The 16,690-nt window shown below is 38.1% G+C and overlaps 1 protein-coding gene across 1 annotated transcript in view; it reads right to left on the bottom strand.

Moving 5' to 3' along the window:
• Positions 1–15,288, bottom strand: part of colgalt1b (collagen beta(1-O)galactosyltransferase 1b) — a 47,481-nt gene extending 32,193 nt beyond the window's left edge. Inside the window, exon 1 of the mRNA XM_056455121.1 lies at positions 14,809–15,288. Coding sequence (XP_056311096.1) covers positions 14,809–15,014 — 206 coding nt within the window. The 5' untranslated portion in view covers positions 15,015–15,288. The remainder of the gene's footprint in view (positions 1–14,808) is intronic.
• Positions 15,289–16,690: the final 1,402 nt, after the last annotated feature.

The raw sequence follows: 16,690 nt of genomic DNA, 5'->3' as shown, positions 1-16,690 counted from the left end.
ATTTAAAAGCAGAATAAGGCATCAACTTGATAACTTTGAAGTTTCATTGCACTTATTAATTTCACCACAATTATCATACCATTAATAGAAAATATATCCATGTTACAGTTGCATAGAAAATCACAAACAAATACTTTTGCAGAGTTTTCACAGCCAGGGTCACTTTTATGCTGCAAAAATGACTCGAATAATTAATTTGTCATCAAAATTGTTACCAAATTTCAGTATTAGTTGAAGCACATGTAAGGACCAACTAATGTTAACTAAGCTAATGCTAACGTTAGCTAAATGACGATCAGGAAGGCTAGACCAGACTATAAAACACCTCAGCCTTGTTTAAAGTTAATTAAAATGAATTAAGCCTCACCTGTAACAGTGCTGGACGTCTTTTCCGCTGTTTCCCTCCTTGGCTTCGTCTGTCTTCGAGCACATGTCTCGTGATGTGCTTTAGCAGCCTCCGTGACATGCGTTCACGTGCCATAATTCTGATCTGTGTTAATGATCGGTTCTGAATCTGTCCCGCTCTCAGGCTCCCCTCCCCCACTCGAAACTCAAGCTCCCCTCCCCCAGCGCAGCCTCAAGTTCAAAAGTTCATGCAGCAGTCTCACCAATTAAGACTTCTACTCCGGTTCAGCAATATCACGACTTTTGCACTTCATTTCACTCGGCTATATGTTCATTAATTTATTAATTGAGTTGATATTGTTTTATATTTTATATTTTATGACAATTATTTATTTATTTGTAAATAAATAATTTATCATTGCATAAATGCAGTTAAGTTACAAAATAAATTAAGGTGTACACAGTAGATATAATACATTGGATGATATGTAATAAGATATAGGCATGTATTTACTAAAAGGGGTAAACATTTAACTGATAAAGTGGTTTTAATATCATTTTAATTAAGCACGTTATAGGTGTTACACATCCACACACATATAGTAATGTACATACACAGCTAAAGCATAACATTATGACCACATTCAGTTTTATATCACTGTTTTACGTTATTTGTAAATTAAATTAATGTAAGTGCACTTAAATTACTAAATAAAGTTAAGGTGTATAAAGTAGATAGAATACATTGGATACACTGTATGAACTATTGAATAAATGATGAACATAACAAAGACAAAAAAGTCCACTTAACCTAATTAAAAAATAATAATAATTTAATAACAGGAATGAACACGCAGTAACAGGAATGAATATCCAGACACTGTGGATGTTCAGCTTGGTCTGGTGATAACTGGGTTGTGTGGAGCGATGTTTGAGGGCTTCTTTTGTCTTTGATGTTATGGTACATCTCTCTCCACTTTTTGTGGCGTCTGCACTTTTCTCTCTTAGGTCATTGATCAGTTTCTTCCTGCCTGACTCTAGGTCCTTCCTGTATCTCTCCGACTCATTCATTCGTTCATTTTCTTCTCGGCTTAGTCCCTTTATTAATCAGGGGTCGCCACAGAGGAATGAACCGCCAACTTATCCAGCATATGTTTTATGCAGCGGATGTACTTCCAGCCGCAACCCAGCACTAGGAAACATCCATACACACTCATTCACACTCATACACTACTGCCGATTTAGCTTATTCAATTCACCTGTACTGTGTGTCTTTGAACTGTGGAGGAAACCGGAGCACCCAGAGGAAACCCACGCCAACACGGGAAGAACATGCAAACTCCACACAGAAATGCCAACTGATCCAGCCGGGGCTTAAACCAGTGGCCTTCTTGCTGTGAGGCGATCATTCTACCCACTGCACCACCGTGACACCCTTATTCAGATTCCTTCTCTAAATATTTCTGTCTCTTCTCTGGGTCTGCATCATGTTTACAATAAAGTCGTTGCTTTTCTGCAGCACTTATAGGTGGATTGGCACTCTGCAAGTATATAATACATACATATGATACATGTGATACACTCACCGGCCACTTTATTAGGTACACCTCACTAGTACCAGGTTGGACCCCTTTTTTGCCTTTCAGAACTGCCTTAATTCTTCGTGGCATAGATTCAACAAGCTGCTGGAAATATTCCTCAGAGATTTTGCTCCATATTGACATGATAGCATCACACAGTTGCTGCAGATTTGTCGCTGCACATCCATGACGCCAATCTCCTGTCCCACCACATCCCAAAGCTGCTCTATTGGATTGAGCTCTGGTGACTGTGGAGGCCATTTGAGTACAGTGAACTCATTGTCATGTTCAAGAAACCAGTCTGAGATGATTGGTGCTTTATGACATGGTGCGTTATCCTGCTGGAAGTAGCCATCAGAAGATGGAGACACTGTGCTCATAAAGGGATGGACATGGTCAGCAACAATACTCAGGTAGGCTGTGGCGTCAACACCATGCTCAATTGGTACTAATGAACCCAAAGTGTGCCAAGAAAATCTCCCCCACACCATTACACCACCACCACCAGCCTGAACCGCTGATACAAGGCAGGATGGATCCATGCTTTCATGTTGTTGAGGCCAAATTCTGTCAGCTTAGCTGACAGGAGCGGCACCCGGTGTGGTCTTCTGTTGCTGTAGCCCATCCGCCTCAAGGTTGGACGTGTTTGTGTGTTCAGAGATGCTCTTCTGCAGACCTCGTTGTAACGAGTGCTTATTTAAGTTACTGTTGCCTTTCTATCAGCTGGAACACAGTCTGCCATTCTCCTCTGACCTCTGGCATCAAACAAGGCATTTGCGCCCACAGAACTGCCGCTCACTGGATATTTCCTTTTTGTCGGACCATTCTCTGTAAACCCTAGAGATGGTTGTGTGTGAAAATCCCAGTAGATCAGCAGTTTCTGAAATACTCAGAGCAGCCCGTCTGGCAGCAACAACCATGCCACGTTCAGAGTCACTTAAATCCCCTTTCTTCCCCATTCTGATGCTCGCTTTGACCTGCAGCAGATCATCTTGACCATGTCTACATGCCTACATGCAGTGAGCTGCTGCCATGTGATTGGCTGATTAGAAATTTGCATTAATGAGCAGCTGGACAGGTGTACCTAATAAAGTGGCCAGTGAGTGTACATTTACAATATAAGTATTTGTAACTGAAACCTAAAAGATTCAAGTAAATCATCTTACATTAACAATGTTTTGCATTATTATTTATGAAACAGAGAACGCATCTCACTCCTGTTACTATTACTCAGTCCTGTTATGGCTTACAGTATATGAGTAACGGGACTGAGGGTCTGAGGGTGAGTTTTCAGCATAAAATTATCAAATTCATGCTAAATAGCCACATGGCACATATGCTAATAGCATGAGGATATGGAGCAAGTTTTAGCGGTTTATCAAAGATATGTATTTTTAAAATGAATTAATAAAATGAGAAGACTTTCCCCTTTGTTCTCCCATGGCCTTTAAAAGATCTGGATGATGCAACTTCCTGTTGAAAATATGCCTTATGGAATGTCCCAAGTTAATCAAAGGGGTAAATGTGTTAGGGTAACAGTAATGAGTGAAAACCTGGCGACACGACTAAAATGTGTATTTTATCAAAAATGTTCAGATTTATTATTTTTTTTTAAATAGGAAATCATTGATTGGATATAAAACTGCATGTAAATGCAAAAAAAAACTAATTTGGAAGGATTTTAAACTATATATTTTAGCAAATGTTAGAAGCAGGGAGTGGAGACATGCAACAGCTGCTCTTTTTAGTGTTCTACATAGTTCTTAATAATGATTTAAATTATTTATTCTAAATTTTGCAGTTTGTTAAATTTGAAGACTCTTTGATTGTTACTAAAATGCATTTTTGAGTTAATTTAATGCATTTTTATATATTTAATATTCTGGGGACATAAATGTTACCCATTCAGTGGAATGTCCTGTATATTTAGTGGCCTTTCCATCAGAACCACATTAACTTCTTCAGCAGTCATGTGTGGGTCAGACGGCACGGGCCAGCGTTTACTCCCATGAGCATCAGTAAGCCTTGGCTGCCTGTGATAAGTTGCGCTTCACAACTGTTCCCTCCTTGAACAGATTTCACTAGATGAGTGAACTGACCACTGCAGAAACACCTCACAAGAGCTGTAGTTTTGGAGATGCACTGACCCAGTCATCTTGCCATTACACTATGGCCCTTATTAAACTCACTCAAATCCTTACACTAGTCCATTTTCCTTTCTAACGTATCAACTTTAAAGACAAAATGTTCTCTTGCTGCCTAATATATGCCACCTGCTAAAAGATGCCTTGAGGAAGAGATGATCAGTGTTATTCACTTCACCTGTCTGTGGTCATAATGTTGTGCTGGATCAGTGTGTACACGGTATATCACAGCCAGTCTGCTTCAACAGAACTAGCAGCCTAAACTAAGGCTCATCACCAGAGGTGGTTAGGCCTTTGCTGTAGCTGACCATCACTTGTAAAGCAGCTCGCCATTCATTTTAGAATTGCCTGAACTCTCAAGGACTCTAAATCGTCTCTTTTTCTGTCAAGTTGAGGACAGGGTTGCAAACTTTGTTGCTATGAAATATGTGACATAATTTGACTAGTGCAGCCATGCAAATTAGCATATGCACTCCATCATTGCATCATATTTACATTTACTGTTTAAAGGATACATTCTGTACTGTACATTATAAAACATTTAAAACTAAAAGCTAAATCAGTAAAGCCTTCTCAACACCACTGCTGCTTCAATCTGTGGAGCAACCAATAAACAATACATGGGAAATCACATACAGGACAAACCAGGCAAGCTCAACATATGGGATGTCCCGGCTAATACAGGGCGGCTGGCAACCTTAGCTGAGGACACGACAACTCTACCAGTGTTTTATAATATATATATATATAATTGTGATTTATTATGTATTATATTACGGCTTTAGTGTTGTACTTTGTGAAATACTTTGATCAATCTTGGTTGTTTTTAAATAAGGTTGACACAGAGCTGACATCACACCTGACTGGAAGAGTGTTTGAATGCTTTAGTTTACCTTGCATTACTCTTTTTACTCTTTTCATTTCTCTCACTGGGCACACTTCACTCTCACCCAGCAGTTTTGTACATCTTTCCTCCACACCACATCTCTAGTGAACGGCTGTTCAGCACTAACGGTGTGCATGTGCTCTATAAATCTATCTACTTTTGGTTATGTTAACCTGTAACAGTATAGACAGTCTATTTTGAGTAAAGACTAGGAATGCCCAGCGCTTCAGAGCAGCTCACACAGAAGCAGCTCCTTCCCCCAAGCCTCCCTCTGAAACAAATGCTCCTTAAAGCAGTATTCTACTTTCACTACTCCTATAGTGCCTATATTATTGTTTTGTTTATTATATGTACTTAATGTATTTTATTTCAACATTTATAACACCTCTACAGCATTAGGCATTTGCACAAGTGTAAATATCATCTGTTAATATGTAAATTCAACTGTAAAATATGGTGATGTACTAAGGCTGCTGGTGACTGATGGGTTAGGGTGAAAAACATTTGATAAGTTGTAGATATTATGTATTTTCAGACGTTCAGTGAGGCTCTACCTGAGTGAATGAGTGCAATGACATTCATAGATTCATGTTGAGATTAATGTTAATTAAGATCTTATTTAATTAACGATTAATATAAATTGATATAGATGAAACATGAAATTATACATTAAAATATCGAAACTAAACGGCGAGTGAAGTAAATCGAGTCAATTTCATCACAGAATCATTAGTTGAGTTGAATTGATTTGTTTGAACAACCGATGCTTTCTAGAATGAACGGACGTCTTTACGAACGCTTAATTGATTCACTGATTCACTCGCTAGAATCATTGACGTTGATTCGCTAGAGTCATTTTAAACGAACCTTTGTTCATAAACAGGACACGGCTTTGGAAAGAGAATTTACAGAGTTTATCTTTGACTTTACTGGAAACTAAAGCGACGAAACAGCACAGTCAGCTTCTAGAGTTATAACATCAGACAAGGTAAGACACTAAACATTTCATTATTGTTCATTGAGTGTCGAGAGGTGCAGTTTTGTCACGCGATGTCATGGCGATCATATAGGAGTGCTTTCACTAATGCGGCTGATGCTCGTATGAAACTAAAGGCTTTTCAAAGGCTCCAGATAGGAATTACATTCACTTTAACATTATAAGGGTGTTATTATGGAGTCTTGATGAACCATTTTAATGATGTATAATTTCATATGTAATTACATTAAATCCAGCAGTAAATTAACCAAGGTTTTAATGTAGTAAACGTGTAGTAACGTGTTTATTGGCAAATTGACTTCAGTTGGTTAATTTTCGTGAGGTAGTATTACAAACATGACATTTCAGTTTGCCAACCGGTCTCATATAGTTTAGTTTAATCATGCTTTCAGGCATTCCTCTCCTCTTCCCCCTCCACAGTGTAGTAATGGGACTGAAATGGCCAATCACAAAAATTCCCCAGCGAGGGAGCTGTCGTCCAATAGGAAAAATCCGCTCTCACTCATGCTCCTCCTCCCGAGATTTAAGATTGCAGTACACGTGTGTGACCGATGGGGGAGCTCGCGGACACAAGGCTAAACACCAAATTTCAGTTTTACTATTGCTGTGAGGACTTTTGCTGAAATTTGCACAGCATCAAGTATAGGCCCTTTGGAGGCCATTAAAGCATTTTATTTGTGAGGACCACCTAAAATGTCCTCACAAAGAAAAATGTCCTCACAACATTGGTTGTTTCTCAATAGTTGGTCCTCACAAGTATAGCAAAACCAACACACACACACACACACACACACCTCCTCGGGCACATTCCATTCCCTCTTTTTTTCTTTTCTCAGTCAGTTGATGTCTGTCAGGATTGCGATCTGAACACACTCTAGTCTACATAGATGGTGATGATACATGATTTGATCTTATGGTTCGCATTAAAAAGAGACATTTATTTGCATTACATTCAGCTACATGTTTCCTGCATGGTAAATAAATGTGCACTTTTATTGAAAAACTATTAAAGAGTTGGGGTCAGACATGAATTTGAAAATAAAAAACTATTTATTTAGCAAGTATACATGAAACCAGGGGTTCCCAAACTTTTCAGCCTGCGACACCCAAAATAACAATGCCAGAGACTCGCGACCAATGACTGTAAAAAGTGTAGTCAACGCAACAGCTCCATTTCCAATTAAACGCTTTGAAGGCAAAAACTGTCGCAAAACACTGCTGAAATTGGAGCCTGGGCATGCGCAGAAGGACTGCCTGATGGAGCCAGAGGAGGAGCTGCAGAATCAAGCTTCCAACCAAACGCTTGTACATCAAATCAACCACACACCCCTCCCCCCAAACTTCTCATTTGACCCACCCGTATGTTCCCTAAATAAAGATAAGCACTTGCATTTAAAAACACATAATAATAAACGATTTATTTAAAAAACTGCTTTTAATAATTTAATAAAAACACATGTTGGAGGGGTGGCGCAGTGGGTATCGCTCTCGCCTCACAGCAAGAAGGTCACTGGTTCGAGCTTTGGCTAGGTCAGTTGGCTGTTTTTGTGTGGAGTTTGCATGTACGCCCCTTGTTGGCGTGGGTTTCCTCACAAGTCCAAAGCTAAATTTTAGTGTATGTGTGTGAATGAGTGTGTATGGATGTTTCCCAGAGATGGGTTGCAGCTGGAAGGGCATCCGCTGCATAAAACATGCTGGATAGGTTGGCGGTTGATTCCACTGTGGCGACACCGCAATAATAAAGGGACTAAGCCAAAAAGAAAATGAATGAATGATAAATTATAATTAGGCCCTGGCGGTTTGAGAGTCTATCACAATTGGACATTACCTCCCGATCAGGACTCAGATATATATGTATATATGTATATTTTCATCATTTTTATAAACGCATTTATAGTTATGTGGTGGCGCAGAGTTAGACCTCTTTCTTGACACCGAATCAGCTTGATGCAGAAAGCGCGAGTATTATAAAGTTGATGATGACAACATTGCCATAGCAAACTGTGAGATGTGAACTTGGGATTGCCTGCTGGGTATTTTAAGTTGAGGTGCTCTTTGTTTTAATATTAGATTTGTTTTATATTTACTGTTGCACTAAAGTCCAAAAGTGAAGAACTGATGTTATTTATCACTTGATTGTTCATGCTCCCTCACAGAAGTGCTCTGTCTGTTAACAGCTTTGTTAAATGTTAAAATAAGGTGAATTAAATAAAAACTAAGGAACATCCTGGATTTGTTTCTTTGCTCTTCTTTATTATTATTTTTTTTATGTATTATAGAAGTATCGGATCAGGTATCAGTATCGCAGAGACTCAAATCAAATGACTCTGACTCCATGGCAAAAAAAAACCTGATCTGGACATCCCTAATTATAATCCAGACTCAACATTGCATATTTTGCGATGTGATCATTGCGAACAATCACATTACGATATCGATACCGAAACGATATATCAGGCCGTCCTGCTGTTAAGACTAATAAAAATGTTCAGAAAAATCACCTTTTCAAGGTTAAAAGTTGTTAAAGCTGTAAAAAGATCCCATAATGCAATTCAAAAGCAGAAATAAATGAGCAAAATAAAACATGAATCACAAAATATGGAGATCTGGTAATTAATGGATGTTTTATGATGGAGTTAAAGAAATAAATGATTCTTTAATTATACTACATTCTTAAGTACTAATTACGGATGTACGATATATCGGCGGCCATATTGTTATCGGCCAATAAATGCTAGTTTTAGTGTTATTGTTACCGATCCCATATCAAAATTAGGCTAATCTCTGAAGCCGATAGGTTTTACAGAACTACCTGCCTCGCGCGTGTGTGGATGGAACTTGTTCAGACTTGTCCAGTGCACTATAATGGAGCTTTCCTCACACTGTTTATTCCTTCAAAGTCCGTCCTTTCTTCATGTGGTATTGCTGTGCGTTAATAACTCAGTGAGCCACCATGTTCCTCATCATTGTAGATATGTTTGATAGTGTCATTGTGTATTTTGCTTTAAATCGCCTCAGGAAAAACATTACATGTGTAAACATAACAGCAGGGATGCACATGTGCTAAACAACTCATTGGGTTGTTTGTAATTTTAATATGATTATTTGTTTTGATCAACGCGTTGCTTGCCATGTGTTGCTGATGTAAGATTGTATTCAGTTTAATCGGCATATATATATATATATATATATATATATATATATATATATATATATATATATATATATATATATATATATATATATATATATATATATATAATGATTATAACGAGCAAATATCACTGCATAAAAATATAACATTTTAAAAATATTTATATATATCAGCTATAGTATATCGGCCTCCAAATCTTAAGAGTTATCAGTTAGCGATTATGGGCCAAAATAAATTGATATTGGTGCATCCCTAATATAAAACAGACATTGACATTTTAAAATACTATAATATTAAATAACACAGTATTTCATAATAGTACTGACTTTACAGTATTTTTAATTAAACTGTGAACTGAAGAGATTTAAAATCTACATGGAATAAGTCTTGCAGACCCAGAAGGGAGTAGTTTTATAGTAGTAGTAGCAATGTATATGATAATTATATGTTAAACATAATTACGGTGATTAAACAAGCATGTATGTGAAGAATCACATCTGTAATGTGGCCAACTTATTCATAGATTATCATCAAACGAAGGCCCTCATTCGATAATTAAAGTCATTAAGACACGGTAGAAAAAAGGCGGCAAACCACAGCGCAGATTCCCTCCATTATGAGGTCACAGCTCTGAGGTGGCAACCAATCACATGACCGCAGACACACCCATCAAACGTCTAAGAGAAACGAGAAGACTGCAGTGTTTAGCAGATGAGTTTTCAGATGCTGCTGTGAGCGTGTGAACCGCAGCCATCTCCACATGTAATGCTATGCTTGTGAAGCGCGCCTACTTGTTAGCGGTTAGCGCCTCTCATAAACGATTTAAGCGCACTTAGAGAGCATTCCCGTAATAAACCTTGAGATTATATAGAATTTGTCGAGCGTGTGCTGGAGATGTCCGTCTGTTCATTAAAGGCTTGTTTTAATTTAGTGCAGCTTTTTTAGACTCGAGTCTTGGATGTTTAGCGGGTTTGCTAAAGCCCTAGCGAGCGCTGAGCCACCCGTATGCCTTCTGGGAGTCTTGGACCACATGTGGTTTGGTTCTGGTCTAATTGTGGCAGAGATACAAACCCTGGCGGTTCGGTTTTGATTGTTAACTACATGCTGAGAGCGAGTCTGCACTTCTGGTTGCCCAACGCTCTTTTTGAAGCACACAAGGTGACGAGATCTCGAAATGCTACATGCTAATCTGTGCTGTAGCATGCTATATTAAACAAACATGACAATTAGACAGTCACAATATTGGAAAATGTTTGTAGTCATGTACTTGATTAGCCAAAATACACTTATTTAATAGTTTAATATAATATTATAAATATATATAATAATATAACCTGATATACACCGGGTTCATACGATCATGGAAAACCTGGAAAAGTCTTGGAATTTTGACATGGCATTTTCCAGGCCTGGAAAAGTTTTGGTAAAGTCATGGAAAACAGATATCTGTACACTTGAATATAGGTTAGTTGTCTTTACTTCTTTCCTCTCTTTGGCCAATCACATACCCTCACGTTATTAGTGCGGTGTAAGCATTATCTAAATCAATATTTAGATATAAATATTAATTGGACGTCACGGTGGTGCAGTGGGTAGCACAATCACCTCATAGCAAGAAGGTCGCTGGTTCGAGCCTCGGCTGGGTCAGTTGGCATTTCAGTGTGGAGTTTGCTTGTTCTCCCCAGGGTTACCTCCGGGTGCCCCACAGTCCAAACACATGCGCTATAGGGGAATTGGGTACGCTAAAATTGTCAGTAGTGTATGAGTGTGTGTATTGATGTTTCCCTGTGATGGGAAAAGGCATCAGTTGCGTAAAACATATGCTGGATAAGTTGGCGGTTCATTCCGCTGTGGCAACCCAGGTTAATAAAGGGACTAAGCTGAAAATGAATGAATAAATATAAATGGAAGCTAAATAGATTGTTGTGTGTGTTACAGTATTCTGTAATAGAGCATTTTGATGGATGTAAACAAAAACAATGGCCCCAACGTATTTCCTGTTCTACGTTTTTAATTTCTTCAGCCTCTGGGAATCCAAAACTAATCGCACATATTGATTATATTGAATTGTTGGTTCAATTCTCTAAGTGGGAAAAATAAGAGTTATTTGGAGAAAATCGAGAGCCTTGGAGGAAAAATAACAGGGAGAAAACTGTTGACCATGGCTCAGTTATACCATAGACAAGCTCCGAGTATTCTGTCAGATGATTCCCATCCTATGCACCACGAGTTTTATCTTCTCCCTTCTGGTATTCGATTTAGAACTCTTATTAGTAAAACGAATCGGTTTAAACTTTCATTGATCCCCTCAGCTGTAAAGTTTTTAAATTTAGGGTACAATTTGTATTGTACAGTGTGTTTTTGTGTATTATGTGTGACATGCTTGTATGCTGCAACCAAACTGCCTTTGGGAAATGAAGAAAGACTGACTGATAAGGTTATGATAGCTGTTTTAACATTAAGTTATGATTAGGCCCAGATTTTCCGCAGATTTTTAGCCCATCATTAATTCTGTTTATTTACTTGAGTAAATGTGTGTAAATCTATATTTTATATATTTTTTTTATTAATTACAGTAATAATTGTTGACTAATATGAAAATGTTCATCTGATTTATGTATAATACAGTGAGTACAGTAATATTTTCTGTCTTTTAGTAGAGATATTATATGAGAGACTTGCTTTGTTTACCAAATAAAGTGAATCTATTTGGATTTGCATTTTAAATATTTAATAAAAGTTAAAAAGATATTATTTTTTATTTCACATATTAAGGTTTTAGTAATGATACTCCCAAAATAATTCCGCAGATTTTTACCAAAATTCTCAGCAGAAATAGCAAAAAACGTCCGCAGATTCCGTCAGGCCCTGATTATGATTGAATTGCCTCTTACAGAACAGGAAATGTTCATGGACCATTCACATGACCACATTGAACTGGTCTATTAATTTAACATGCATTGTTTTTTTACCAGGCATATGTAGACATTGCATGAAACATTAGGTGTTGAAAATTTACTTGAAAGTCTTGGAAAAAATTATGGAAAAGTCATGGAATTTTACTAGTTAACATGTGTGTGAACCCTGTTTACAGATGTACACTGTTAAAAATTTCCATTAAGTAACAGTTTTCCATATTTTGTGACTCATGTTTTTATTTTTCCTAATTTATTTCTGCTTTTGAACTGCATTATATGGGATCTTGACCTTTTTTCCCCAACAACTTTTAATCTTAAAGTTAAACTTAAAGTGTCTTTTCTGCTCATAGTAGTCTGTTCTGTATATTACACTACAAACACCTTGTAAAAACTGCAGCACATTTTCTGTTATTTTACAGATTTATTTCTCTAGATATTATTTCTTATACGTTATATTATTATTTTAAGCAAATAAATGTCAATAAAGGTCACTTTGGTAAACTGTAGAATTGAATTGTTAACGTCAAACGTGAACAGAGCAGAGATCGACACCCCATAATGCAATTCACAACCGTAAATAAACCCAAAACACTTGAGGATCACAGAATATGGAAACTGTTCATTAACATTTTTGACAGATGTAGAGTTTTCTGTCATATTTCATTTAAAGGGGTCATCTCATGATTATCTTCCTTGATTTAAGGAAGATTAATAGTTTGAGTTAACTCCTTGAGTAAGATCTATGCACTGAAATAATGATTAAAATGCTGGAAGGACTTGGCTGAAAACCAAAAATGCTTTGTAATATTTAATAATAAATAAAAAACTTAATACAAAGTAACTTTGTAAGACTTGAAATTTCATCAAATAACTAAAATAAGTGCTTATTAAAAAAAACACAAACACAAGCCAGTGAATAACCAAGAATTTTGGATAATGAGTAAAAAGAAGTCATTCATTCATTTGTTTTCCTTCAGCTTAGTCTCTGTTTCAGAGGTTGCCACAGCAGAATGAACCGCCAACTATTCCAGCATATGCTTTACACAATGGATGACCTTCCAGTTGCAACTCAGTATTAAGAACCACACACACTCATACACTACAGCCAATTTAGTTCATCAGTTCCCCTATAGCGCATGTGTTTGGACTGTGGGGGAAACCGGAGCACGCGGAGGAAACCCACGCCAACATGGGGAGAACGTGCAAACTCCACACAGAAATGGCAACTGGCCCAGCTGGGACTTAAACCAGCGACCTTCTTGCTGTGAGGCCACAGTGCTAACCACTGAGCCACCGGCCATTAGTAACAAGGAGTATATTGTGTGAATTATTTTCAACACATTAAAAAACAGCCCTAACAGTAATATTACTAGCATGCACAGTATAAAAACATGAATGAAAATGCCTTCTTAAACGTATAAGACATTACAGTATAACGCTTGAATGCAATTCTAAGTTGGATTATGGAACATATAACTGCATTTCCATTCATTTAACGATCTAAAAAAAATAATTCATAAAAGTATTAACAGTATATACAGTATAAACCCTTTAAATGTTTTCTCATTCATTAATTTATTCATTATAAATCAGTTATAACTGTTTAATAAAGTTACCAATCTACATCAGTAATGGTAAACAGTAGTCATATTTTGGAAGCGTTATAGCGTGCTTAAGACGCGTCCCCCGGTTATAAATACACAACGTCTTTCTTTCTCTCTCAGAGGTGTTTCATAAAAGCATTCTGTCGCCGCGGGGAAAGTTTTCAGCTCATTGACCCTCATTCATGCAGTGACTGTTGTTTTCTCAGATCACACACACACACACACACACACACACACACACACACACACAGAGCGAGAGAGACACGTCGGCTGATGGGATCGGAAGGGGCAGAGCTGATCTGGGGGTATGAAGGGGCGTTTGTCTGCCCTCGACACGTCTGAACGCGCTCATTTCTCCTCGATTCACAGCATAAACTACATCCAAACCTCCCTCTCTCGTTTCCAAACAGAAATAAATCACACGTCACCAGAAGAGGAGTTCATCTAAATGCATCTCACAACTAAATCTAAACACAGCTGCGCCAGTACAGTTCCCCAAACACACACACACACACACACACACATCTGACTGCTGTTTACTTTCTGAAAGACTAGTGTGAAAGTCACTCTAATGTATTAGCATAGCCTTTGTATATTAAATAGCCTATACGTCAACTTTAAATGGGCAATTTACACTACGTTTTAACCCAGCTGTCTGGTTTGTCCATATTTGACCCATCGCCAGGTTAATACAACAAAGCATTCTGTGTAGCTCGGTGATATTATACACCGAAGCATCATTCCTGCGAGATGCGCATCTAAAACATGCTGGGTTGTTCCAATAACCCAACGTCAAACATGGACAACCCAACGGCTATTTTTAATTAAATTGATTTATTAACCCAAATGTTGGGTTTATCAATATTTGACCCAAAGTTTGGTTAAAACAACAGCATTTCTGAGCGTATAATCGCATTATTTCAGGTTTGTATAGCGCTTTTCACGATAATTATCACTCCAAATCAGCTTTACAGAAGCTCAAATTAATAAATTACAATCATAATCACAAAGAGATGATGTGATCAATCTTACTGTTTACTCAAATAACCTCCAGAACCAAATAACCATACCATTGGGGTAGTCGATGCGCATTTATTAAATTGCAATAATAATCGGAAAGACTTCATATCTCCAATCTTTTCGTTTACTCGAATGCTTCATAAAATCCTCCATAACTCACCAAACAGCCATCCGGTCTTTGGGGTAGTTTAAGCGGTCGATTGCGCCTAGGACATGCGGCAGGGAGTGCGCGGAGTTGCGGCAGACCAGCGCGACCAGCACCCGCGGGGCCAGAAGAGCCGACTCCGGGCTCCAGCGCTCCTCCGGGAAATAAGAGCGCGCCGGGCCGGTCCACAGCAGCAGGAAGAAGAAGCACAGCAGATGCATGGCCGGAGAAAAAGCGGAAGATCGGGCAGAGAGACTGATCGTGAAGCGCTGACGCGACCAGTGACCAATATCCCCACCGACATTAAATACGGAGAGACCCACGGTGGTCCCCTGTGCAGAATTAAAGGGGAGGGCCGTTTCTAAAAAAGAGAAAAGCTGGCTTAGGGAAGAAGTCCGAAAGATTTACTGATCTCGATCGACTAGTAAATGACAGAGCTGTTATACTATGCGGTAATTGAACTGCAGCGACTGCAGAGTTATGAGTGACAAACCGCTAATCCGGTGTGTGCGCCTTTAATTTCGCGGCGGCCCCTTTAAGAGAAACTGCGCTCGGCTGGAATCTGCCAGAAAGTTTGTGGGCGTGGCTCTCTCTTTCTCTCTCTCTCTCACACACACACACACACACACACACACACACACACACACACGTGAACAAATGTAGCTGTGTAATGTTAAATGTAAATGTAATGCGCTAGCGTGAGTCGCACCTGTATATCGGTTGTAGGCGTTGGACACATTAAAAGGACAAAAACGACCAATAGGTAAAGGAATTCTTCTTTAAAAAGTGAAATACACTCCAATTCGGAGTTTACAGAGTTAACCGAGGACATCTGTCACAAGTCAGACTTTCACGTCTGAAAAAAGTCCCCAAGCCATTGTTTTTGTTGTGAGAATTAAAACTATTTTATTTATATACAATCTTCGGGAAAAGAATAATCATTTTTATTTATTATTCATTTGTTATTTATTTATTTTAAGCATTAAGGCACTTAAAAAAAGTACACTCTAAAAAAACTCTAATTATTTATTTAACCCAATGGTTGAGTTTTTGGTGCTTTGTTGGGTTATTTTTAACCTTTATTAGGTTATTTATTAAGAACTCAAGGCAGTTGAGTTAAAAAGCTGTTTAGTGCTTTGTTGGGTTATTTTAAACCTTTATTTGGTTATTTAATAACTCTATAAATTTGGAATTTCATTAAACAACTGATTTAACTGACACAAATACATTTTTTTCAGGATCACAGGATAGATAGATTAATAACACAGGAACAGAATTACATTTAAATACAGTAAACAAAGATGTATATCCTATTCAATATAGGGTATGTGAATCTAGATGGTTTATGTGCAATATGTGCTTTGAGTTTAACTGTATAAATAAGAAATACACACAAGTATTTTCAACTAGCAGCTTTATTGTTTACAAAGTCCTTAAACAATAAGGGTTCCATATGTTTATGGCCATAAGAAAACTGGTAACAACAGATGTGCTGTTTAATTTGCAGATGGCCTGAGGAAAACTTAGTTTCATACTATGTTGTTAGCTCTATGGGATGTTGTACTCTGTTTCAAGAGTTCACACTTAGCTGATGATTTATCAATAGCTTGTTTGGCATGCTGTCCCAGGAGAGAGCCCCGAGCTCAAGGGATCCTCTAGCCCGGGGCTTCCTCCCGTTTGCAGAGCGAGAGGGAAGCCTGAGCTCGGTGGATCTCAGAACTCCCCGTCTGCAGTAGCTAAGGGAACACGTGAGGAAAAAAGGGGGCTAGACAAATGCTTGATTGTTATGCGTGTTGTATATATTTGGATGGTGGGAGGAAACCGTAGAACCCGGGGAAAACCCACGCAGACACGGGGAGAACATACAAACTCCTCACAGAAACACCTACTGACCTGG

Source organism: Danio aesculapii, chromosome 1 (genome assembly GCF_903798145.1).
Source record: "Danio aesculapii chromosome 1, fDanAes4.1, whole genome shotgun sequence".
In the NCBI taxonomy this organism is placed as follows: Eukaryota; Metazoa; Chordata; class Actinopteri; order Cypriniformes; family Danionidae; genus Danio; species Danio aesculapii.
The sequence above is the reverse complement of the archived record's forward strand: the minus strand, read 5'-3'. Positions and strand labels throughout refer to the sequence as shown.